General features: G+C 41.7%; 1 protein-coding gene across 8 annotated transcripts in view; it reads left to right on the top strand.

Annotated features, from left to right (window-relative positions):
* Positions 1 to 25,484, top strand: part of EXPH5 (exophilin 5) — a 93,186-nt gene that overhangs the window by 52,094 nt on the left and 15,608 nt on the right. For 3 of the 8 annotated variants that reach the window (XM_038536264.1, XM_038536262.1, XM_038536263.1), the window contains exons 2-4: positions 9,711 to 9,871; positions 11,654 to 11,816; positions 21,192 to 21,240. In XM_038536264.1, coding sequence (XP_038392192.1) covers positions 9,711 to 9,871; positions 11,654 to 11,816; positions 21,192 to 21,240 — 373 coding nt within the window. Of the gene's footprint in view, positions 1 to 9,710; positions 9,872 to 11,653; positions 11,817 to 12,562; positions 12,837 to 21,191; positions 21,241 to 21,469; positions 21,644 to 25,484 lie in introns of those variants that run through there. The other 5 variants (XM_038536265.1, XM_038536266.1, XM_038536268.1 and 2 more) reach the window with 4 other exon arrangements.

Consider the following 25,484-nt stretch of genomic DNA (forward strand, 5'->3'; position numbering starts at 1 on the left):
GGCAATGCTGAGTCTTACTGTGACTTAGATTACTTATTTTTCCCTTCTGTTGTGACTTTGTGTCCTCTGAGAATAAACATCCAGGAAGGTTATAATGGCCCATTTAAGGAATACAGAAAAAAATCGTCTTTTAATCTGTATTAGGCAATCTCAATCACAGCCATTCAAGGAATTTAAATGGGCTTTGTTATCTAGTTTGGCTGGAAAACTGGTGCCATTATTTTGTGGCCACTCCTTTAGTTCTGAAGGTTTGTTGTTTTCATTGTTATTGTTGCTTGTTGAACTAAAGTTCATTCCTTTTCTTCATGTGAACTTCCTTCTTCCAGACTTTGGTTTAACTATGGTTAAACCTCTATGGTTTAACTTCACTGTCAGCAAAAGAACACATTTTCCAAGACAGACACCTACCTGCTTTTTCTAATCCCAGCCTCTTCCTGAGTTTTGGCTATGGATTGAGCCAAACAGCAAGCTCTGATGTCAGAGACAAAGGCTGTCAGGAAACAATCTTTTTAGAAAAGCAACCAGAAAGAGGACAGGCCAGGCCCTGGATTGTAAAGCTGTTGGTGTGGGCTAGGAACAAGGGCTTTTGCTTTCTTTACTTCACATCTTCCTGGCTGAAAGCTCATGATAGCTTTCTACAGCTTTCCCTAGCAGATGAGCGATAAGAAATCTGTACCTGGAAGTATCACCTTTCTGGAGCAGAAAAACAAAGGGGCACACTTTCCTGAAATGACTTTCCTTTGGGTTTCAGGGTTTGGAAATTGTCCTTAGTGGGACAGACTGATCCAGCTTCCATGGTGACATTAACCTAAGGTCCGAGCTCTGACTCAGGATACAGTTCCTGCCTAGTGTACTCCATTTGTGCTTTCCTGTGTGTTGTGGTTGCTGGGCAATATGAAACAAAAAAGTATTTGAATTTCTGTGTGGGAGGAGAACTTTAATGCTGCTTTGATCTACAATCAAGCGACAAATCCCTTTTTACAGGATTCAGTTGAACAGTTTGTTCTAGGTTTCGCTGATGACAGAACCTGTAAGACCAGAGTAGGGTGGGGGATTTGGGGAATATTTTGGCTAGAGGTCCTGGAAGCCAAAAGGAGAGGGTTGGTAGAGATCAGCTGCCAAGCTGTCTGGAAAGCAGAACAAGGTGTAATAAGATGGCTCGTGTACAGGAAGGTCAGCTGTGAAAGAGAAAATGATGTGTACAGAAGCCAAGGCAATAAGGAAAGTGGAGAAAAAAATGCACAAAGACAAATTGATGGCCTCAGCAAGAGAAGCTCTTATGGGAGCAATTTTGAGAAATATTTGAGATCTTTCAGACAAGAAAATGGAAGGTATAATTCCTGTCTTCTGGTTTAGGGGACTTGCTTGCTCTGAACATCTGTCCAGCCGCTCTCTTCTTCATCCTATTTGGATTCTCATCACTACCTTTTTAAATGTCAAAAGTCACTTTAAGCTTACTTCTATTGATTAGTCACATTGTTTCTTAATAGAGTTGATAGTACCCAGAGGCAGTGAGAGAGAAGGTTTAGGTGGATAGGGGCTTGAGAATCAAGGCCTGAGTTTTCATCCCAGAGCAAAGCACCAGCCTGCCGGTGGGCTCAAAGGTGTCTCTGTAAATGAGGATATTGAATCCTAATGCAGCCTTGTGAGGATTAGCAATAACAGTTACAAAATCCTGTCGAGTAGGAGACAGCATCTGTTGTTATTACTGATTATTATTATTTTGCCTGAAGATGGAGAGATCAATGAGATTATAAGGCCCTCTTCAGATTTATAAGATTTCTTAATGATTTAATTCTGATGTAGGAATAATGAGCCTTTTCATTTCACTGTACGTTTTCAACCAGAAGATATCTTTAAGATTATAAAGATAATAATTGGGGGACAGCCATTTGGGCTGCGCTCAGCTGGGTGGCTCTCCTGGTCCCGCCTGGGGATCTCTGCATCTGGAGGGGCTCAGGTGCCCACACTCATGCGTCTGGCAGGTGGCGATGCGCCCCACTGGGCCCGTATGAGCATGCTCTCATTCTCCGCACCAGAACCAAGATTCCCGGAGGCAGAGCTGAGGCTGCAAGGCTTCCTGGGGCCCAGACTCAGAAGTCTGATGATACCTCTTCATCACTTTCACTTGTTCTGAGCCCAAGGCCAGCCCAGATTTGAGGGGCAGGAGGAGTGACAAAGTCACAGGGCAAGGGAGCCAATGATCAGGGATATGAGGAGTTGTAGAGACCTGCCCCCATCATCCAACCCCCTTTCATGAAAGAGATAAACAAAGCCGAGAAAGTCACATATTTGACCCAGATCACCCAGAGAGAAACCTGACCCTCCTCCACTGCTCTTTAGTATGGGAGGAAAGCAGGGGGGTGGAGGTGGAGAATGGGACCTAGGGGGACAGCTGCCACTCACTGAGCATGTGCTAAATATAGGTAGGTAGGTCACCATGAAAATAAGATGACATGGACCTGCTGGGAAGAAAGGTGAACAAAGAAAAGTGAGTTACAGAGGTCTTCAGGGGCACAGCTAGGGAAGACAAGAGGAGAGGGCAGCTGGGATTTACTCCCCAAGGATGGAGAGTCCATCAACAGAGGAAGGAGTCCCAGAGGAGCACACTCCTTTTGTAGGCGCTCAAGTGGCATCAAGGCAGCGGCAGGCTGAGATTCCTGTGCGTGAAGGAAGAACATGTTGACTTGGAGCAGAGGGCTGGGACTGTGGCTCAGCAAGAAAAGACCTGATGTCGTTGAGTCAAGTTAATCAGCCTGGGGGTGGAACAGACTACAAGTGTAGACAACAGTCCCTCCTGATATGTTGAGTCAAGCTGGACCAGCCAAGCCAGCAAGGTGTGCACTGGTAATTATCCTTGGTGTTCTGGTCTGTAACCCTGTGTTCTCCTTGGCGAAGAGCAGATGGCCTGTCCCAAGTGGCTGCCCTAGTATGGAACAAACCAGCACAGAGGAGGGAGGGCCCCAAGGAAGGCTGGCTATGAATTTGGTTGAATTCCACTCACAAATGAAAGTTCTTGCTCAGACCAAGTCTCCCAGTGGAGACTTAAAATGCTGTCCTTTGAAGGTTCACATATCTTTATGTTAAGGTGCTTTGCTTGTTTATTTTGTAGTGTTGAGCTTTGGTATTTTTTTAAAAAAAAATAGATCAGTCTGAACTGTCGGTTTTACTGTTGTGTTCTTTTTAGTACAAGAAACTCAGTCAGGGGCACCTGGGTGGCTCAGTCTGTTAAGCATCTGTCTTCACCTCAGGTCTTGATCTCAGGGTTCTGGGGTCAGCCTCGCATCAGGCTCCCTGCTTAGCAGGAAGTCTGCTTCTCCCTCTTCCTCTGCCCTCCCCCTCCTCGTGCTCACTGGCTCTCTCTCAAATAAATAAAATAAAATTTTTAAAAAGTAGCTCAGTCAACCATTATAAAAGTACTGACTGTGTTTTATAGGACAGAAGACTCTGGTATAAAGGATAAAGGAGTTGAGTTACAGGTACCCAGAGAATTTAGACTTGTATGCCATTCATAACCTCCCTTCCTGGGTTATCCTCACTTGGAAGGCCAGAATTGTTTATGTTTTACTTCCTTTAGGAATAGGTAAACACAATGCCATTTTTTTTTACTACCTGACCCTTGAATTTTCAAGCTCTTGGCTGTACATATTCACCCAGTTGTCAGCAACCATGGAATATTGCTGCTTTAAAAGCCACTGAATTTCTTTTAAAAAAAAAAGATTTTATTTATTTATTTGAGAGAGAGAGAGACAGTGTAAGAGAGTGAGCAGGAGAGCACAAGCAGGGTGAGCAGCAGAGGGAGAAGGAGAAGCAGACTCCCCACTTAGCAGGGAGCCCTATGTGGGGCTCCATCCCAGGACCCTGAGATCCAAGGCAGACGCTTAACCAACGGAGCTACCCAGGCTTCCTGAATTTCTTTTTTTTTTAAGTTTATTTATTTATTTTAAGTAATCTCTACACACAATGTGGGGCTTGAACTCACAGCCTGAGATCAAGAGTCTCATGTTCCACCAACTGAGCCAGCCAGGTGACCCAAAAGTCACTGAATTTCGTAAAATCATGCCCTTTCATATATCTGCATGTAATTACTGTCTGCATTTCATTTCTCATTGTCTTTGGGAGACAAATATTAGCATAAGCACATCCACAGATAAAGTGTGTTTTACCTCCTTTAGCCCTAATCAGAATGAAAGTCATAAATCTGGGGAAAGTAATTAGAGTATTATTAAAAGTATTTATTAAAAAAATAAAGAGTTTGTATTTTATTAAATATGCCTCATTCCAGTGAAAGACTCTCAGGCATTGATTCATAAATTGATAAATACCCTGAAAGTATTAAATTCAGAAAATAAAAATACTCGAAAGGATAACATCTAGTCTTCCTAAGGTGTCAAGCGATCATCTTGTACATCTCTGGCTTGAGGAATATGCTATTGCCCTTGTGAGAAGCATTTGGTATAGTGTATAAAGAATCACAAAAAGAGGGTTTTTTTTTCTCTTTGACCCAATAATTCTACTTTAATGTCTGTCAGAGGCACAGTAAAAATAGAAAATGCACAGTGGTATCTCTTATAGCAGTATTTTTTTTGTATGTTTTTTTATTGGAGTTCAATTTTACAGCAGTATTTTTAAGGCAAAATCTTAATGCTCTTCACTAGAAGAATAGTAAATAAATTATGGAAATCATACTAGCTTGAATATTATGCAAATATTTAATGATTGCTCCAAAGATGACTGGTGGTAAAGATGATAACATATAATGTTTTTTTTTTTTGACGATTGTTTGTGCCTCCTCTATAAATGGCATCTTCCATGCACCTATGTGAATCAGAAATTGAGGAGTCTCTGTTCCCTATAACCTTGACATGTCTCTGTTCCCTATAACCTTGCCAAATTACTTCATCACTTGGTGGGCACCTGAGGGTATATTTCATCTGCTAAGTAGCTCTGAAAACTTTCTACTTTTCTTCTACTTCACCACCACCACCCTGGTCTAAGCAAACACCTCTTTGTCCTGAACCCTACAAGTACCCTGACCATGGTCCTCTAGAATCCTCTCTCCACCTACCTGTAGCTAAGATATTTTTTCTTTAATTACTGAAGTATATGTATAGCATTATATTAGTTTTAAATTAGATGTACAATATAATGATTCAATATTTGTATACACTGCAAACTGATCACCACGGTAAATCTAGTTAACGTCCATCACCACACACAGCTACAAATTTTTTTTTCTTGTGATGGGGATTTTTAAGATCTACTCTCTTAGTAACTTTCAAATATGCACTGCAGTATCATCAACTATAGTTGGCATGCTGTACATTATATGCCAGAACTTACTTATTTTATAACCAGAAGTTTGTACCTTTTGACCTTCTTCACCCATTTCACCCACTTCCCATCCCCCACCTGCATCAACCATCAATCTGTTCTCTATGTCCATGAGCTCCATTTGTTGTTCTTTAAATTCTACATATGAGTGAGATCATATGGTATCTGTTTTTCTCTGACTTATTTCACTTGTATAATAGTGTCAAGTTCTGTTCATGTTGTCGCAAATGGCAAGATTTCACTTTGAAATCTTATGACTGAATAGTATTTCATTGTGTGTATATATGTGTGTCTATAATTGTATTTGTATTTATTATATGTATATATTATATAATATTGTATTTTTATATATGGAATTAAAATTGTATTTGTATTGTAGTTTGGTTTTCCATACAATTACAACTTCAGAGATGCATATACTTTTTGAGTTAGTGTTTTCATTTTCTTTAGATAAATACCCAGAAGTGTAACTGCTGGATCATATGGTAGCTCTTTTACCTTTCTGAGGCACCTCCATACTGTTTTTCATAGTGGCCGCACCAGTTTACACTCCCACCAATAGTGCACAAAGGTTCCCTTTTCTCCACATCCTCACCAATACTTGTTATGTCTTGTCTTTTTGGTAATAGCCATTCTGCCTTGTGTGAGGTGATATCTCATTGTGGTTTTGATTTGCATTTCCCGAACAATTAGTAACTTTGAACACTTTTCATGTGCCCTCTGGCCATCTGTATGTCTTCTTTGGACATTTTTTCCAATTTCTCTGGCCATTTTTTAATCAGATTGTTTGGGTTTTTTGCTATTGAATTGTATGAGTTCTTTATATATTTTGGTAATTATCACTTATCAGATATATGATTTGCAAACACTTTCTTCCATTCAGTAGGTTGTCTTTTCATTTTGCTGAAGATTTCCTTTGCTGTAGAAAGTTTTTAGTCTAGGATGATCTTTTGAAAATGTCATACTGCTGCCCGGTCAACAATGCATTCTCACTGCTGCTGGACTGAGTGCCAAATTGCTCATCCCAAATGCTCACTGTATGATCTAGCAACTGCCTCTCGGCTCTCCCTGTTGGTTAGTCAGTTAGTTGTCTCTTTGTCCACACTGGAGCCAGGCTGGCCTTATTTCAGCTCCTTGCTTCTTTCCTTGGGGGCACTTGCTCTAAAGGCTTGGAAAGTTCTCTTCCAGAACCCCCTAGCTGCTACCCCTTCATCCTTCAACCTTCAGGCTATGTGTCATCTTCTCAGGAAAATTTTTGCTGCTGCCCATACCAAGTTCTATGTTACAAACTCTCCTAGCACCTGTTTACTTTTCTATTGTTTGTCCCCATAGGGTGTAAATCCTGTAAGGGCAAGGACTTGACTTGTTCACTGCTCCACTACCTGGAGTTCAAACATGCGTTGAATGAATTAATCACAATCACCACTCTTGTTTACTTTACATCTGTATTCTTACCAGGCTTGGATCTGTATCTCTTATTAGATGGTGAGTCCCATGGGGTGGGAACTATGTCTGCTCTCTTTAGCATTGTATCCCTGCATGCACCCTAGGAGGCCTTCTACAAATGTATATTAAATAAATTGTATTACAACCATATGAAAAATCACACCCAATGGTTAAGAGTGATTGCGTTAGGACTGTGAAAACAATATGGACTTATAACTTTTAAAAATGGTATTGTGTTTGTATTTTTATGTTTCAATAACTATATAAACATATGTATAGGCATGTGTGTATATGTACATAGGTATATATAAATACATATGAATAAAATTTTTGTACAAATAAAAAAAATTTTAAAAAGGACTGTGAAAACATCATTGATTTTTTTCTTTATCTACAAGAAAAATTGTAATGAAAAAACCCCAATATAAAAATTCACAAACAAAAAGGAAAAAATGATTCATATTTTGTATTTACTGAATAAACATAATTAAAAAGTTAAAAATAGAAATAATACCTATAATTATTCTGCTCTAAGAGATCAAGTGTTCTGATTTGTTTTCCCCAGTGTGTCGTTGTGGGTAAACATTTTACATAGCTTGGAATAGATAAAACATGCATTTTGTTTTAGCTACTTCATGCAGTATGCCATGCATTTTCCCAGGATGCTGCATTGTCTGCATCCTTATTTTTAGAAATGAATTAATGTGGAGGGGGCTGCTTCTTCAAGATACATTTCCAGAAGTAGAATTCAAACCATGGGAGTATTCCCATAGAGGTACGGATTTCTGATTTCATTAGCCAGGAGTTGGAAAAGAAACAGGCTGTGATGGATATGAGTGCCAGTATGGAATGAGCACTTGAGGTGAAATGAAGTGAAGTGTGATTATTTTCAAAGAGTCAATGTTACATCAAGCCTCTAGTAAAAACAAGTAAATACAGTTATGTTGTTTGGAGAATGCCAAAGTCAGGTAGCTTGACTCCAAGGTGAGGTGGATGGATGCATTAAGAAGTGGAGGAGGAGGGGCAGCTGGGTGGCTCGGTGGTTGAACATCTTCCTTTGGCTTAGAGCGTGATCCTGGGCATCGGGCTCCCCAAGGGGACCCTGCTTCTCTCTCTGCCTGTGTTTCTGCCTCTCTCTCTGTGTCTCATGAATAAATAAATAAAATCTTAAAAAAAAAAAAAAGAAAGAAAAGAAATGGAGGAGGAGGGGTGCTGAGTGTCAGGCTCCAACAACTACAAAGGACTTTGAGAGAGCAGAGGTGCTGAACAAATGTGGGACATTAGTAAGTGAGGTGTTGTAAAGTTGGAAGCAGCCAATACTGATTAGAAAGTTACCTGTGGTCTCTCAATCTGCTAGTAAGGGAAGTGGCAGTAGAGACAGGAGTGACCAGGTGTCAGAGGGATGGCAATGACAAATGGAAGCACCAAAGTGGATGTTGTGGGCTGGACATGAGGACTGCTGCCTAATGCATTTCAAAATGCAAGTCTGGGCAGGCTGGCCTCTGGCTTCCTTCTTGATTATTTTATAAAATGACAGTATCATAGCCCTAAGCAGGAGCCTGAGTTGCAACCACCTTGGTTCATTAACCCCAAATTTGCCACTCTGTAGCCATCTTACTCCCCATTTGCTTAATAATACAAACTCTCCAATACTTGTGCTTCACAGAGGACCCTGGATAAAGGGTATCTGCTGCAGAATTACATGAAATTCTTTCCCAAACAGCAGAACTTCCCAAGCTTGGAGCCCATCAGCAATCCCAGGCCTGTGCCAAACTGACGACTTTAAGAGATTCACATTGTATATTTCAGACTCCTCTTTCTGCTCTGTTTGCCTGTCCCGGGTGCCCACACTCGCTCTTCCTCTCCCTCTCTCTCTCACTCCCTGAATTAAGCACCTCTCACTTCCAAACAGTTCTAAGGGCTTTCCTGAAATAGAACAAAATGATCTCCTTTTAAAAAAAAAAAGAAAAGAAAGAGGGACGCCTGGTTGGCTCAGTGGTTGAGCGTCTGCCTTCGGTTCAGATTGTGATCTTGAGGTCCTGGGATTGAGTCCTGCATGGGGCTCCCCACAGGGAGCCTGCTTCTCCCTCTCCCTGTGTCACTGCCTCTCTCTGTGTGTCTCTCATGAATAAATAAATAAAATCTTAAAAAAAGAAAGATCACAACCAGTGATTTAATTAAGAACGCAGCCAACATTTTCATTTGAAAGAGGACATAGCAGGAGAAGGCAGGGGAAAAGGATAAAGAAGGAATGATAAGACTTCAAGTCTGGTGTTTGGAAAGTGTGGGGCAGACACAGTTGTGCTCTGGATAGTTTTTCCTATCCATCTCAAGCCACACTGGCCTTGACTACTAAGCATTAGCTGTAAAGTCATTCATGGACTTTTGTGTTTCAGGAATTTTATTATCTAAAATCATTACATTCAGTCATTTCTTCTCTGCTTGTAAACTTTTATCTTTGGCCACTGGATGAGCAAGTAAGAACCCTATCTATTATAATCAGTGTTGAATCCCCACTGTCTACACTGGACTGGTACATGGACATTGCTTAATAAACAATGAATGAATGAATGAATGAATGAATGAGCAAACGAGTAATCAGAACTAGAATATTCTGGTTTTTCCATGTCATTAAACCATCAATCATTCAACTCTATTAGGTCGGGTTCACATAATGCTCATCCCAGGTTGTCATCACCAGCTTGATTATTTTAATGATTAGCAAAAACTTTTAGATTGTCATTTAGAAAAATACAACTAAAATATGTACATGGTAGTGAAAAGGGAAATTCTGACTAGAACCCATTTCCCTCCTTAGACTCAGAGTTTATGTAGCTCTCCCACTAGCTCACATTTAGCTCCTATCGCATGAATTTTTACTTAATATGAAGTAATTTAAAGGGTGCATTGATATTTTTGCTTTATTTCAGCAAACTCCAGAACACAAAGAGGGATATCAGATGGCTTCAAGGAGTGACTGGCGAATGGTTTGAAGAAATTCAAAGAAAAAAGTTTTGCAATGAAGCAGATGTTAGCCAAATGTTGAAACAACCACTTACATACAGGCTAAGGAAGACAATGGCAGAAAATGGTGAGAAAAAATTTAGATCTATTTTTTTCTTTTTTTAAAGATTTTATTTATTTATTCATGACAGACAGAGAGAGAGAGAGAGAGAGGCAGAGACACAGGCAGAGGGAGAAGCAGGCTCCATGCAGGGAGACCAACATGGGACTCAATCCCAGGTCTCTAGGATTACACCCCAAGCTGAAGGTGGTGCTAAACTGCTGCACCACCAGGGCTGCCCTAAAAGTTTTTTTCTTATGGCACAGTATACTAGATAATGACTCAGTGGCTCTCTAATTTAACCAATCCATATTTAGGACTATTTTTAAATCATAAGGAACAAAAGTTTTATAACCTAACAAATAATGAAAAGAGTGAACAGAAAATGTGCTGTAAAAAAAAAAAAAAGAAAAAGAAAAAAGAAAATGTGCTGTAATGTCTTTGGGGGGTGGGGTGTTTCTAGAATCAGGCAAGATAGCATAGTGGTTAAGAACAGACATCGATACTAAAAAAGACTTGGATTCAAATCTCCACTCTCTCTGTACTCTCTATTAGATCAGAATCCATGTGACTGTTCAAGTTACTTATTCTCTATAAGCTTCAGTTTTCTCATCTTTAAAAGGGTATGATGATACACCTCATAGGGTCATTGTATATGTATAAAGTACTAGACTGGAACACAGTAGGCACTTAAATGAATGAGATGGTGATGCAGAAGGAGGAGGGAGGGGGAAGGGCATAGAAGAGCTCCATAGGTAAATGCTTTCTTTGAACATCCCAACTGTGTCACTGTTCACATGTCACTTATCTTCACCAATCACTTTCTTTATCTGTAAATGAGGATAATAAAACCTACTTTCACACGACTATTGTGAGAATAACAAAGTCCATTCAAAATTATAAACTACTAAAACAGTGTAGAGTGTCTTCCTACTGATATAGTCACATGGACTACTTTTTCTTGTGTGTTACTAACATTAGTAACATCAAAAAACATGTAACAATATTTCTTTTTTTTAACAATATTTCTAAACTTATGTTGACAATATTTTATAACTCCCATCATTAACAGATCTATCTAAAAAGACTCATAGTCCAGATTTTGAAATTAACTCCATATATACCAGGTTACCTTAATCTCTCCCCTTACCTTAATCTCTCTAATACTTATAAATTCAGCATGCCCAAATATATTACAGCATTATAGACTTAGTATGTGTTGGTTGCCTTAGAATTTTAAATTCTCACACATATAACTATGTATTATCTGTACATATATTGGACATATTTATATTTCAGGCTTGTATACATATAAACCATATATGTAGCAAATACACAAACACAGAGATAGATTTTTGATGGGAATAAGGAACACTCTAAATGGCTTAATTTTCTTTTCCTTCACTTTCTTTGGAGTAAAAAGTTACTTGGTGTCTACCACTATGGTTTTAAAACACTAAAATAAAAATATCTGAAGGACAGGTGGCTAAAAGCAACCCGAAAGTTGAAGAGGGCCTTGACCCCTTCCATACAACTTTGGATGGATTTGTGCAGCTGGTGTGCAGAAGTGCAGCCCACAGTTCACAGTGCATTGAAAGGCCTCCCCATTCTTTATGAGGATTTTCTCTACTCAGCAGAACCATCAGAGGCACAGGGCTTCCCTAAGTTCCTGTAGTCTTTCTGTGGGGGTGCCTGCAGCGTTTCAGTCTGCATAAACAGAGGTGGGAAGCAAGAGTGGAGTCTTAGTTCTCTGAGATATAGTTACCTGGAAATATTGAGTGATGCCAGATGTCTACAATGTCCCCCTAGATTCCACAGAATCACAAACATCAAGATCTAAAAATACACCTCATCAAAGAAACCCAACATCCATTTCTTCTCGGCTGAGCTTCAGATCATCCTTTGCTTCCCTGTTCTCATTCAGAAAATCCAGAAAGGAGACTTTCAAGCTTCAATCGCTAGGACAGAAAGGGTGAGTTAAACCCAGATCATGTGACAGCTCTGAGGCCAGTAGCCTGTTTTGCGTTCAGAATGTTTAATGTTTGTTCTTAGGCTTTAAATTCAGATACTAACAAAGGAAACAGGACTAAACTCGCAGCGGGACAAAGTCCTTCTGCAATCATGAAACTTGGCTCCTTTGAAAGCCAACTTCTAACCAATTGCACAGGTCCCAGGGAGTGCACTGAGTGAATGACGGGTTAAATGTTGGGAAATAATAATTGACTTTCTCTGCTGTTTCAAGAACCTGTTCTATGCTCTGGTCTGGAAGATATCTTTAAATCAAAACAACTTTTTGCTTGGGGGGGTGTGTATCTGTGGTCACAAGGAGAGATGGGGTATAAAGATGAATTCAAAGCAAAGGAGATGAGCAAAGAGAGTAGAGAAAACTTGCATTTTAAAATTGAGGAAATAAAGATATTACTGTGCTGAGCGGTGTTCGGGACAGCTGTTCTGATGTGGTTTTCCAGAATTTAAACTTAAGGTAAAGGAAAAGAGGAAGCTCTGGGGGGCAGGCAGAGTTCCAAATAGCTCTCAGTGTAGAACGGTGTAAATCGGTTCATCTTGACTCATTAGTTGTTGGATTGTTTTGTGAAAAACAAGCAAGGCTTTGCCTACATGCAATCGAGCTGACTGCTGAATATTTTCAGCATGTCTTCCTGGTTGAAAAGCTTCCCACCCTCTTGTGGTGTTGGCTTCACACGTGATGTGTGCCGTCAAACCATTAGGAGTGCGTTGCTGCACTAAATAGGTGCTGGAGGTCACTCTTGCTGGAAAACAGCACACGCCACTTGGTGGGGTGTGTGATGAGGCTCCCAAACCTGCAGAACAGAACTCTGCCCTCCCCTCTTGGGTTGGATGGAAGGTTTTTTCGCTTCCAGCTTTCACCTGAGACTGCTTTTGTCTTTGCTGAAATAACGAAGAGCTGAACAGAATGTAGGTTTAGGTGACCATCTCTACCAGAGTCACTTGTAAGGAAGTACTCTTCAAATAGGTGAGTTGCTTTTCTTTGTAAGAATGTTTGAAATCCCCCCCCCTTCCAAAAAAAAAAAAAAAAAAGAATGTTTGAAATGCTAGTAATTCTCTCATTTGGGGATTCGAAATCAAAGGGTATGTCCTTTTGAGGAAATGCGGATTTTTAAGGACAAGAGAAATCTTCCTGATGTGTGGTGTAGCTGGGACTGATGGTGTACTTTGTGTTTTAGGTAAGTTTCTTTAAGGCAGAGTTTTATACAGCTGCACAATCTAACATCAGTAAACCAGGAAAAGTTGAGAAACCTGTTCACTCTGTGGACAAGTTATTTCCAAGCTCATATTGCAAGTCACTGCAAAAGTGGATCAAAGACAGCAAATCTAGAATCTTCCATCTGGGTATCATGTTTTCTGGTCATAGACCAAGGTGAAAAAAAAAAATCACAACTTAGCAAAATTTATTTAGCAATCGTCCTTCCTGTGTGCCAAAATGACATGTAGCCTTCTTTTAACCATACAAACTGAAAATAAAAATCAGAATGCAGAAGTGAAACAGATTTTATCCTTAAAGTATATATGCATATGTTAAGCAGTTTTCAGAATTTGTCTTCTCTAAATACATTCTACTTTCAAACCATAAATGGAGATAAATATTTATTAATGGTGAGGACGCAGAGTATTATAAAGGCATGTTTTTTGTTCCTGAGAAGTTTCAGTAGATAAACTGCAAAAATATGTCTTTTTATTTTTAAATATGTGCGTGACCTAAATATTTGGATATAAATCCTGAGTGTGTGTGTGTGCACGCGCGTGGCCAGGGGGTGGTCTTAGAGAGTGTTGTACTATGGTAGGAATATTAATTGTGTGTTGAACATTTCTAGGGACTCTTTACGCTTAAGTAGAACCTAACTTTCTTTGGCAGTTCTGAGCTTTTGAAATACAAAATCAGCCTTCCAAATACATGACTCAGGAGCTCCTCCTTGCCTGTAATGCACCAGGAAGAACTGACAAAGAGCCCAGGAGAGCAGAGCCATTCTGTGCCAGGTCAGTCAGGTTTCTACTTGCCAAGGCCACCTAGGCTAGACTTTGTCACACTCTGTGCTCTGGAGAACAAGTCAGCAAAGCAGTTCAGAGAATCTTTTGCAAATCACAGAAAGAAAACCAATCCCTCTAGGCAAAATACAGCTTTCTGTTCAGCCCTGAAATACTTGAGTATCAGAGAAATTTCTTTTCATCTTTTAAGCTGTGGTTTAACCAAGAAATGACACTGGATCATGGATAATTCTTCCCCAGAAAAAAATGGATTTAGTCATTTCATCAGATACCTACTTTAGAAAGGCCCAGCCAGTAAAAATATATGACCTACTGAGGCTTGATTTCCTACGAGTGGATAAAAAGATATGGAAACATGGTGACTTAATGAATTAACAAAAAGGCAAAAAAGGTTTCCCATGTCTGCTTCAAATATGACTAGTTTCTCCTCCCAAATCTATGTACTTCCCAAATTATCTCATTATTTTTTAAAGACTCTATTGACTTCTTTGAGAGAGTAAGAGCAGGGGAAGGAGCAGAGGGGAAACAATTCTAAGCAGACTCCCAAGAGCTGAGTGTGGAACCCAACTCAGGGCTGAATCCCAGGACCCTGAGATAAGGACCTGAGCCAAAACCAAGAGGCGGACACTCAACTGACTGAGACACCCAGATGCCCCATTCCATTGCTATTTTAATCCTATTTATAAATGATTGAGCTATATCCCCTGTGACCCTTCCCCAGCCCCAGGAAAAAAGGAAAAATATTTTCCACTTGTGTTGATTTGTTTATTGCTGGCCAATAAATTCAAGAGAAGTATACATGTATATTGCAAGTATCTTTCCCCCAACATTTCCCTGTATGTCTTGTCTCCTCATGTCTTATTACAGGGCATCTAGTGCCTGTGACATAGTACTCAGCCCCCTAGCACAAAATTTCAGTAACCTGGAGCCTCGAAAAATCCTTCTATGGAGTACAGCAAATACCCAATAGTGTATGTCATGAGCTTATAAATGCAGTCTTTCTGGCTGCCAAAGAGTATCGACAGCTGTTCATTCCTTATTCCAGACCCCCATGATTCCAACGATCCCCTCCCCACCATGAATACATGCTGTGCATGCCACTCTGTGTCTCATGCTACCACATGATCCACAGCAAAGCTACCCCTTCAAGGGGGCCACTCACATTCTCAAAACTATATAGCTTTGTGCCACCAGTTCATCATGGCGATTTTAGGTTTATGGATTTCCCCTCCTACTCCTTCCTTTGTTGTAGTCCCAAGGATTAGGGGAAAGTGAAAAGATGAGGGAAATAGTTCATAATGCTTATGAGTGGCAGGTACAATTAAATTTAAGATCACCTCTTTTGAGAACCATCACAGTGCTTAGCATGTAAGTACCCACTATGTGGTTGTGATTAGCAAGCTCAGCTGCTCTCCAGAGAAGAGTGCATGCCCATTACCCTGTAGCTTCTGGAAGATTTTTTTTTTCCCCTTGAGATGCAAAGAGCTTTGGTAGATCCACCTCGCTGCTCTTCAGACCTGCCCAAATTTGCCTGATCTGCGGGGTGTACACAGCTCAGACACTCCAGCTGCAGCCCCAGTTTATGTAAGCAAGACATTCACCTGCTGTTTTGGAAAATTGAAAAGGTGGATGATATTTTTTTCCCCTGGATTCTGGCCATTCTCTTTTTTACTCTGTCACTCACTACACATGCCGCTCACTACAAATGCCTGAGTTCGAAGACACAAAAATCTAGGACACCTTGATGGGAGGAGAAGTCAGAGTAAGCAAAATCCTTCTTTGGAAGTGCTCTTTCAGTGACCCCAGGTGTGGTCTCCACAGGTAGACGGGAGGGTTGTGATGACAAGGGGAAAGGCATGACAAGGGGAGTGGTTTTGAGTTTCATCCTTGGGTGGCCTTTGGTGGCTACTGGCTCCCAGGTGAAGGGCTGATCATTAGTATAATCTCATCAGCCATTTAAAAATAATGGCAGACACACAGGCCCCAGCTCTGGGATTCTGATCCAGAAGGTCTGAAGTAGGGCAGTGAAGGGAACTTCACTGATTTATTTTGAATTCTCTGAGATATTCAGGTGCTCAGCCAGGTTGGATACCACGGCAGCCCAGCTTCCTGTTCCTACCGTGGCAAGAGCTGTCAGAACTCCCCGTGTGGCTCTAGTTTGTCCATGTGACAGTTTCTCTCTTTTGTTTATTTATTGAGCTTTTATCAAAGTCTTCCTCTGGATCAGATACTGTGGTTGGTATTGAAGATAAAATCGTGAAGATAAGGCACAGTCCCTGCTGGAGAACTTCGCAATATAGTAGGGAACAGCAGAGTATTGCATGGAAGCAGGCAAAGGTGAGCCGCACAACTCCAGGATGGGCCAGAGCATGATGAGTGTGTGTATCTCTTATGGCAGGTTTCTTACAAATGACAGTAAGTATCTTGAGGAAGGGATGCCCTATGGAATTCACATAGAGATACCCTCTGGCCTAACTGCAGCCCGGGTGACAGCTGCCTGACCACCAGCCAGTGGTCATGGTGTTGTATGGTGAGTGATAGGGAGGGTATATGGTATTCCCACCATGACGACATACAGGAGAAGTACTTAACTCAGACTAGAGGACCTGAAGCCTTCCCGGAAGAGGAAAGCCAATTGCCAAAAGACATACAGGATTGAGCTAGGTAATTAAGAGGCAGGAGGTTGTGCCAGGCAGAAAAACTGACACAGCCAGGGTGTGGAGGCTAGAAAAAGCAAGAACTCCTGTAGGTCACTGAGGTTCAGTGACCCAGTATAAGGTGAGACCAGTAAGAGATGGACTGGGAGAGGTTGGCCTTGGCCATAACACAGGGACTGGCAGTGCTAAGGTCATGCAGTGCTGAAAAGCTTGGATATCTAATCTTTCCTACTGTAAAAGCTCTTAGATTTGATCCTGTAGACAATGGGAAGTCATTAATCACTTTTACTAATACCATTTTTCCTTATATATATATTATATATGTATTTTTCATATATATATACTGTATTTGTGTATATGTATATACATATATATGTATTTGTGTATATGTATATACACATATACAGTATATATATTGTATATGTATATATGTGTGTGTATATATGTATGTGTGTGTGTGTGTGTGTATAAAATCACCCACAACCCACTGCCCTGGAGAAACACTAAAATATTTTGGCATATTCAATGCATGTCTGCAGGTACATATGTCTATTTTATCCATTGCCAGTTTTTGTTTTTTATTTAAGTAGGCTCCATGCAGAGCCCAGTGTGGGGCCCAGTTTCACAACCCGGAGGTCAGGACCTGAGCTGAGATCAAGAGTTGGACGCTCAGTCGACTGAGCCACCCAGGTTCCCCTCCATTGCTAGTTTGTAAGCAGAGGAGTGACATAAACAGATCTTCATTTTACAAAGATCATTTTAGCTTGGTGCTTCTCAACCAGGGGCAGTTTCACCCCCAGAAGACATTTCTGGCTTCCACAACTGAAGGGTGGGAAGTATGGGCATCCAGTGGGTGAGAGGTCAGAGATGTTGCTAAGTAGCCCATTTTGCTAACAGCCCACCCCAAAGCAATGCTGATAGAGCCAAGGCTGAAAGATTGACCTAGTTACAGCACAAGGAAAGACTGGAGAGGGCAAACTCAAGTCAGATTGACCAGGTAAGGGACTGTTGAGATGATGGATGAGGGAGCAAGCAGGGAGGAGGGCAAAAAGCGGACAGTTTCGTGCATGGTTTAGAATGTAGAATCATGAGAACCTGGGAATGGGATATGGTGGGTGAAGAAAAAGGAGGAATGGCGGTTAACTATCCTTTCTGACTTAGGAAACTCAGTGGATGATGAGAAAGCTGGGAAGAGCAGATGTAATGAGGATAAAAAGGAACACATTTGCTTATTTATTCAATGGAGAGTGCTCAAGGAATAAATACTGTGAATGGCACTGCAGAATGCAACCTTGCTTTCTTTAGTCTTGTGAGGACAGCAAAATGGAAATAGAGAAACATAGAATGCTAGAGCTAAGATGGGGAAGTTCCATCCTCTAGGAGCACATAGGAGAAAGTGTATGGTACATTAAGTCTTGAGTCTTTATAGGTCTTCCAGGGCAAATGACATCAACAGTGATTGTTCAAAGGGATGAGAGTTGTCCAGGCAACCAGGTGGTAGAAAAATGTTTCAGCCACAATCTGTGCAGATGCTCAGAGATCTGCCAATTCCCTATTGCAGAGGGATATACAAAGGTAAGAAACGAGGCTGGGGAGTGTATGTGGACTAGATCATCTAGGGCCCTATGAATGCAGAGAAGAATTTGAACTTTCACTTGACAGCAAATGGGCATCATTAAAATGTTACACAGCGAAGTAGCATGATTCACTTTATACTGAACACTCTGGCTGAAGTGTAGGGAATGGATTGGATTGGAACAAAACTCAGAGGGACAGATAATGGACGAGTGCAAACTAAAGGCGGCAGATGAAAATGTCTTAACTGGGGTATAAATGAGGAGATGTAGAGGTATGGGTGGTTTCTGAGTGTAAATCAACAGGATCTGTTGGAAGGAAGACACGGAGTCCATTTGGGACAAGGAGGGTCTGAATCACCCACGGTCACCCAGATGAAGCTCTTCAGTGGCCAGTGCTTAGAGCGTGCTCCATCAGTACTTGGCGGAAGTCACCTGTGGTTCTGGTTTTTAAAAAGAATATTTTTGAGCCATACTCTAATGTAGTGAGTGAGAATTTCTGAATAGTATCAGCAAAGATATAGAGACAAGAGAGAATATTTTATGGAAGTGAAATAAATTCAGAAAGCATAGCTTACAGGTACCTGTAGATGAGGGGAGTACGGGGGCATAAGGCTTGAAGGGTGAGGGGTGGTCTGGGAGGCTCATCAGATGAAAGAAGAGCCTTGCATTGAGTTCAGATGTTAATACTTTGCAAGGTTTTTAAGCAGGGGATTGATAAGATCACATTTGCATTTTAGAGAGATCACTGTTGGTGGTATGAAGGATGGAGAGGAGTCCAGGAGAGAAATTACAGAAGTTTAATAGGCAGAATGAGTGTAGGGTTGTATGTGAGAGATCTTCAAGATGTGGCCCCAGGAAGGCTTGAGAGCAAATGCAGATGAGGTTGCTTTGTGTCCCTGGAATCACTGGTCCAGAGGACATTTCTCAACATAGCTTCCATGACACTGCTGCTGCCTTCATTTGCCCTGCAAGTGAAAACCAGTTACATCAGAAACATAAATTCACTTTTAGAAGGGCCTGAGTATGTGCAGAGACTCTGGGCCTCCAAGACACCTGAGTCCTACACCCGGCCAGTAAACCCACTGGGCACACACAGCATGGCCCACCAGCACACCCTTGCACCCAGTGATGCTCTGTCATCTCCTGCCACCCTCTGAGTCACCTCCTGTCGTGCTCAGGAATGGATCCCTGCCCCAGCTGCCCACACTCCAAGTTAGATTGGAGGCCTGGTGAGCTGCAGGGGCGCCTGGTGATGGCTGTGGCCCCCAGGGCTGGGGAAAGAGTCTTCACAATCTGGCCTGTTCTCTTGGCTCTGGCAAAATTCAATCACTTGCCAGTTCCCAAACTCCTTGGCTGTCTCCAGGTTTTTGCTCACGCTATTCTTCACTCTCTCATACCAGTTCAACTGCCACCTTATCCCGTGGCCTCCCCTGTTCACTGGCCCGCCTGTAGGATGTGCTCACCTGCACCTCTGCACACTCAGGACATTGAACATCATATCTCCTTATTGTCCTCACTGCCTCTTTGCTTGTATTTTGGCTCTTTATGCATCTAATCTTTGCTACTGTAAAGGCTCTGAACAGGGTCCCTATCACAGACCTATTTGTTTCCTCTGAAGCACTCAAAATAGTGCCTGATGGGAGGGCAGCTAGCAGGTTCAATAAGACTGTGGGGAGGGACACTGGGTGGCTCAGTGGTTGAGCTCTTTTGGCTCAGGTCGTGATCCCGGGGTCCTAGGATTGAGTCCTGCATCAGGCTCCCTGCAGACAACCCTCTCCCTCTGCCTATGTCTCTGCCTCTCTCCCTGTGTTTCTCATGAATAAATAAAATCTTAAAAAAAAATAAGACTATAGGGAAAAGAAAAAGAAAAGCAGTAATTAAGGTCTAGATAGTATACATTTAGAGCTGGTGTTTCAGAGTAATGTGAAACACGGTCCTTGATCTTTATTTCAATTTCTGTTTAAAATTTGTGCTAAACTGTCAATTATAGTTGAATATCTTTAACATGTATAACTGGCCTCCCAGGTTTTATGCCCAACTCTGGGGAAGCACAAAGCAGCTAGGAGTTCCAATAAAGGAAACTGCATCTTGCCACTTTTGACTGATCTGACCTCAAGTCCCAGTTCATTTGTTTAATTCTCGATTCCCTTTGCTGTTCTCTTAGGGAAGGAGAGGACCTCGTTTCATACAGGGCAGTGAGTCATTACTGTCTATTAAATCATGTGCTGTAATTCAGGCCGAGTGCTCCTTGGCATAAGATTATGAATCTAAAAGATCAAAATCTATCTCAATTTGGGACCCATGCCTTGTAAATTTTTCACCTTCTACTGAATCCGAGAGAAGCAACAGGAACAGTAGAAGCGTAATTGTTCTCCAAGATGGTTTTATAGTAAATAAGGCATTTCTATAAACATAACCATGGAGAAGCCATTTTGTTTTATAATTATAGTTTGCTTTTTAAACATTGCCTTGTGAATTGTTGAGTCTGGCCTTGACCTAATCTCTCTTCGAAATAAAAATGTACAGAAATAGAAAATCTCTTTCCCATTTGCAAGAATGCCATACCAGCTAAGAAGGAGGGCTCTGGATTTAATGAGCCTGTGGCCAATTCTGAGCTCATTCACTAACTGTGTATGTTGGGCTAAGTCTCCTAATTTCTCTGGGCCTCTGTCTCCAAGTCCATAAAATGGCAGCAGTCATAGTATCCCCTTCTCAAGAGCAATGTCTTTAAATGAGGTAAGGTGCATACAGCATGAGAACATTGACACGTAGTAAGCACACAGCACATGTGCACTATTTTTGGTAGTATGTCTTTATGCTGAGTTCAAATCCACATCCACCATTATGTAATTTCTTCTTGGCTACCTGAGTGAAAAAGATGTCAAGTGTTGATCCTAAACAATCCTAGGAAAAGGTTTCTGAGATTTTTTTTTCAACACAACGCTCTAATCAAGAAATGTCTTCTTCTAGGACATTAGAAATACATCTAATATATTCTCAAGTTATTAAGATAGCAAGTGTGTGGTTGATTTTCCACCTCATAAAAGTTAGGCCCTTCTTCAGAGAAATTTTTTCCTGTTCTTTCCACAGATGTGACAGCCATGCAGGAGCTCCTGTGTCTGTGAGGCAAACCATTACGGTGAGTAACCGGAAACTGAAGGTCAGGCCAAGGAATTCAGAATTAATGAAATCCCTGGTTGGCTACCTATAGGCTTCTCCTTGGCTCAGATTGAAATTTACCTTAGAAGCTTAGGTTTGTCCTAGAGAGTTCCAAGTTTCCCAACTGTTGGTTCCCAGTTGGCTCTGCTACTGAAATACACAGCAGGCTCTGCCCAGAGGAAGTGAGGCTGTCGTGTGTTCCCTCACAGCATCAGTGGCATCTCTGACATTCTACCTCGGGTCTTTCCTGTGCCACCTTGAAGAACTAGGCAGTGGAAGAGGTGAGAGGCATCCACCGCCACTCTTGCAAGCCAGTGTGGGTCTGGGCTGGACCTTTTCTGGACAAGATCGTCATTTGTCTTCAGAGTGGAAGCCACTGATTGGTGAGACGCGTTTGAACTGGAACTAGTTCACGTTGGGGGGACTGACCCAACACAACCCTCCACTGAGGGCTTAGATTTAAATGTATCTGTGTTCACGTGCTGACAGGATTGGGAAGTCATACAGTGTGTGTGTGTGTGTGTGTGTGTGTCGCTTTTTCGTGGTCCTTCCTTTGGATCTTCACATGCCTGTGTCTTACTGTGTGACTCATGTGTTTTGGAGATGAAAGAGAATGTCGGAAAGGATGTAAGGTGCAGGAGGAGGGCAGAGGCATTTTTCAATGTATTGTGGTCTTACCCTAAGACCTGGCTCTCTTGAGCACACTCGCTCTTTACAAAATGCCTGGTAGAATTCTGGTGAGGAAGACATATAAACAGAAGTTCTTTATTTCAGAAACAAAAGAGAGCCTGGGCTCTCCTTCAGAGTCGAATAATGCTGAGCACGGTCTCCTTGCTATGTGTGGGCCCCAACCGGGACACCACACCGGCAGCTGCTGCACTGTCCTGGAGAACCGGCTATCACCCAGCACTTGACATAGATCATTGCATTTAAGCCCCAGGGGAGATCTACAAAGTATGCTCTAGTATCCCCATCTTAAAGATGAAGAAGCTGAGGTTTCGAGAATTTGGTGATTATGTTCAAGGTCGCTGGTAAATGGAAGAGTCGAGATTAGAAAATCTGGGTTTCTATAACTCCATGGCTCTGTCAGCCCCAAAGCCCCCTTTGCTGAGGAGCCCTGCTGGCTTACCACCAGCAGCCTCTCCTTTCATGGAGCAGGGGACTGAAGTGTGTGCGTCCAGCCTTGCTCCAGGATGCTTCTGTCTTCTTGATTTTCCTTGGAGAAGTACTCAGAGCTAACCTCCCCCTACCATTTGAGAGCTATGGATGGGGCCTGAAGCATAGGAGGAACGCAAAAAAGAAATGCAAATGCCTAGAAGTTATAAAACAGTAGAGCTAATTTGGAATCCTCAGGATGTGAAAACCCAGTCTGAGGATTAATAGGTATCTTTTGTTGGCACTCCTGATTGCTGCTTGCATTGAACCGTTTCACTACTTAGAAGCAAGTCCCTCTGCAAGGTAAGAGCTGGGAAGATAAATGAAACTCAAGGTGGTGATTGTTGATACCAGTTCATAACTTTTTTAAAAATTCAAATTCCATTATAAAGTTAATATTTTTATAAAAACCCATTATAAAAATAATGAAACTGCCTAAAACAAAAGTTTTGTATGACATGTAGATTTCCATTATTTATTCATGGAAATCTTCTTCCATCAACCTGCAAATAGCTGGAAGTTGGCCATTGATGCTCAGGTTCTTGCCAAGATCTGAGGTAATAAACTTCCCCTCACTTGGTTAGCAACCCAACAGGAAGGTTATAAAGTGGATTCTGGTATTTTATAGGAGACTGTGCTACATTATTAAATGACTTTCTACTCAAAGAGAAGACAGCTGCAATGTAAACATTTTCATCAGCTTAAAAGAAGCAAAACATTTCAGAAAACAATCTTTGGAGCTAGAGAGAAAGTTAGAGATTTGTTACTCAGAGTTTCTCCCAGCCTCAGCCCTACTGACATCTTGGGCTGAGTGATTCCCTGTTGGGGACCATCCTATGTCTCACAGGATGTTTACCACATCCCTGGCCTCCATCTACTAACTGCCAATAGTTCTCTTCCACTCGATTGTGACAATCAAAAATATGTCCAGAAATTGCCAGCGTTCCTTGAGGTGCAAAATTCCCCCACAAGAGCTACCTCCTTACAAATGAGAAAGCCAAGGTCAAAGTAGTAACCATTTCTGAGAATAGAGATAAGACCTATCCCCTTGGCCACTTAATCACTCCTCACCTCTGAACTGATTTGGGCTGGACCTAATGTTAGGTGATATGTGAGCTCTGTGCCCCCGGAGATGCATCGCCAGGGTACTTACCACACTGAGCCAGTGTGAGCTCCCCGAGGCCGGGACTGTGTCTGTTCACCAGCCTCTCCCCACTGCTTGGCACAACCTGAGCACTCAGAGATTGAAAGAAGAAATGAATGAGTGCTTTTAAGCTCCAGGTGCACTGGTGAAATTGACCTTTGCAGGAAAGCAGACAGAACAAATTCAGCAACACCTTGAAAAATTAATTTGTTGACTTTGCCAGGGTGTTTGATAACATCAGTGAGCTCAGGCTTCAACTCCGACAGCTGTCCTACAGGTTTGGCCACCTGAGGAAGTTCTCAAATGGTCTAAGGTTACTCTGTGACAGAAGGTTTGTTTGTCTTGTCATGTTAGAATTGCAGACAGTATCAGTGGAGTGAGCTGGATTGAGTAAAAGGCTGCATTTTGCTCAGCCTGTTTTATGTACCATGTTTGAGAATAGAACTGAGATTTTTTTTTTTTTTTGGCCAAAGGGTAGGCTCGCTTGCTTTCTTTCTTTCTTTCTTTCTTTCTTTCTTTCTTTCTTTCTTTCTTTCTTTTCTTTCTTTCTTTTTTTATTTATTTATTCATGATAGAGAGAGAGAGAGAGAGAGAGGCAGAGACACAGGAGGAGGGAGAAGCAGGCTCCATGCCAGGAGCCCGACGTGGGACTCAATCCCGGGACTCCAGGATTGTGTCCTGGGCCAAAGGCAGGCGCCAAACCACTGAGCCACCCAGGGATCCCCGAGAATAGAACTGAGATCTTAAGAGCCTCTGGCTTCTAATCATTTTGAGATTCTGGCTTCTAATTCTTTGGAACGATTTTCTAATTCATTTGACTGTAAGCCTCAGGAGGAGTCCCCTGCGAAATCCTCTGTAACCACAGAATAGGAATGGCTAACAATGAGGATTCAGCAAGTGCTAGACACCATTCTAAAGTGTTCACAGCCATTAATTCATGTAATCATCATAGCAGCCCTATGGGGCTGGGGAATGGGTGTTGCTGCTATTGTCATTACTATTATGTCTTCATTTTACCAAGAAAGAACCAAAAGTACCAAAAGGTTATCTTGTCCAAAATTATACCACTAATAAGGGGCAGAACTAGGATTTGGACTGGTGTAGAGCTCATAATTTGCCTCAGACATGCTTTTCTGAGTCCTAATATTGTATATACTGTGTGTCTTGATTTTTGTACTGATAGAAATCTCATATACATAGTCTTCTACCCTGCTGTATCATCAGTCAGGCCATGGCTGTGTATGCATTGAGGGCCTGGAAGGTCTGGAACATTGAAAGCAACGTTTTTGTCCATAGAGTTTACCATCTAATTAAAGATCATGTCCGTGAGTAAAATACCAGTAAAAAGCAACATAATGGAAAGAACAGGGTTAGGGGTCAGATAATATGAGTGTGAGCAGCTAGTGCTACCATTTATTATTCCTAGAGCTTAAAGAAGGCACTTATCCAAGACTCCATTTTTCCATCTGCAGAATGGGAATGATAATCCCTACTTAATTTGAAAACTTGTTCTAAGGATCCAATGAGAGGATATTTTGCAAGTATATCGAAAATGGAATACGTGAGTGATTTTGTTCAAAGATAAGGTAGTTGGTATCAAGTGGCTCTACAAAAATGTGATAGAGAAGTTCAGAAGTGGGAAATGATATGGTGGCAAGAGTGGTGTTGGAATTCAGCCTAGTAAATATTCGTGAGTCACTTACCTGCTGATGCCATGCTGGGTGCTCAGGATACAGAGGCAAACACTAGCTCTCTTCGTTCTTTTAGAAGTTGGTCCACCTCCAGGGTCCTGATCCAGGGTCCTTGTTTCCTGGACCAGGGTGGGGACTGAAATATGTGGTAGGTGGGAAGGGGAGAGAGGTCCAGTGGTAAAGCAAAAGTGGAAAGAATGTAAACAACTTCCATAGGACATCACCGGTATGATA

The sequence above is a fragment of the Canis lupus genome, chromosome 5 (assembly GCF_011100685.1).
Source record: "Canis lupus familiaris isolate Mischka breed German Shepherd chromosome 5, alternate assembly UU_Cfam_GSD_1.0, whole genome shotgun sequence".
Taxonomy (NCBI): domain Eukaryota; kingdom Metazoa; phylum Chordata; class Mammalia; order Carnivora; family Canidae; genus Canis; species Canis lupus.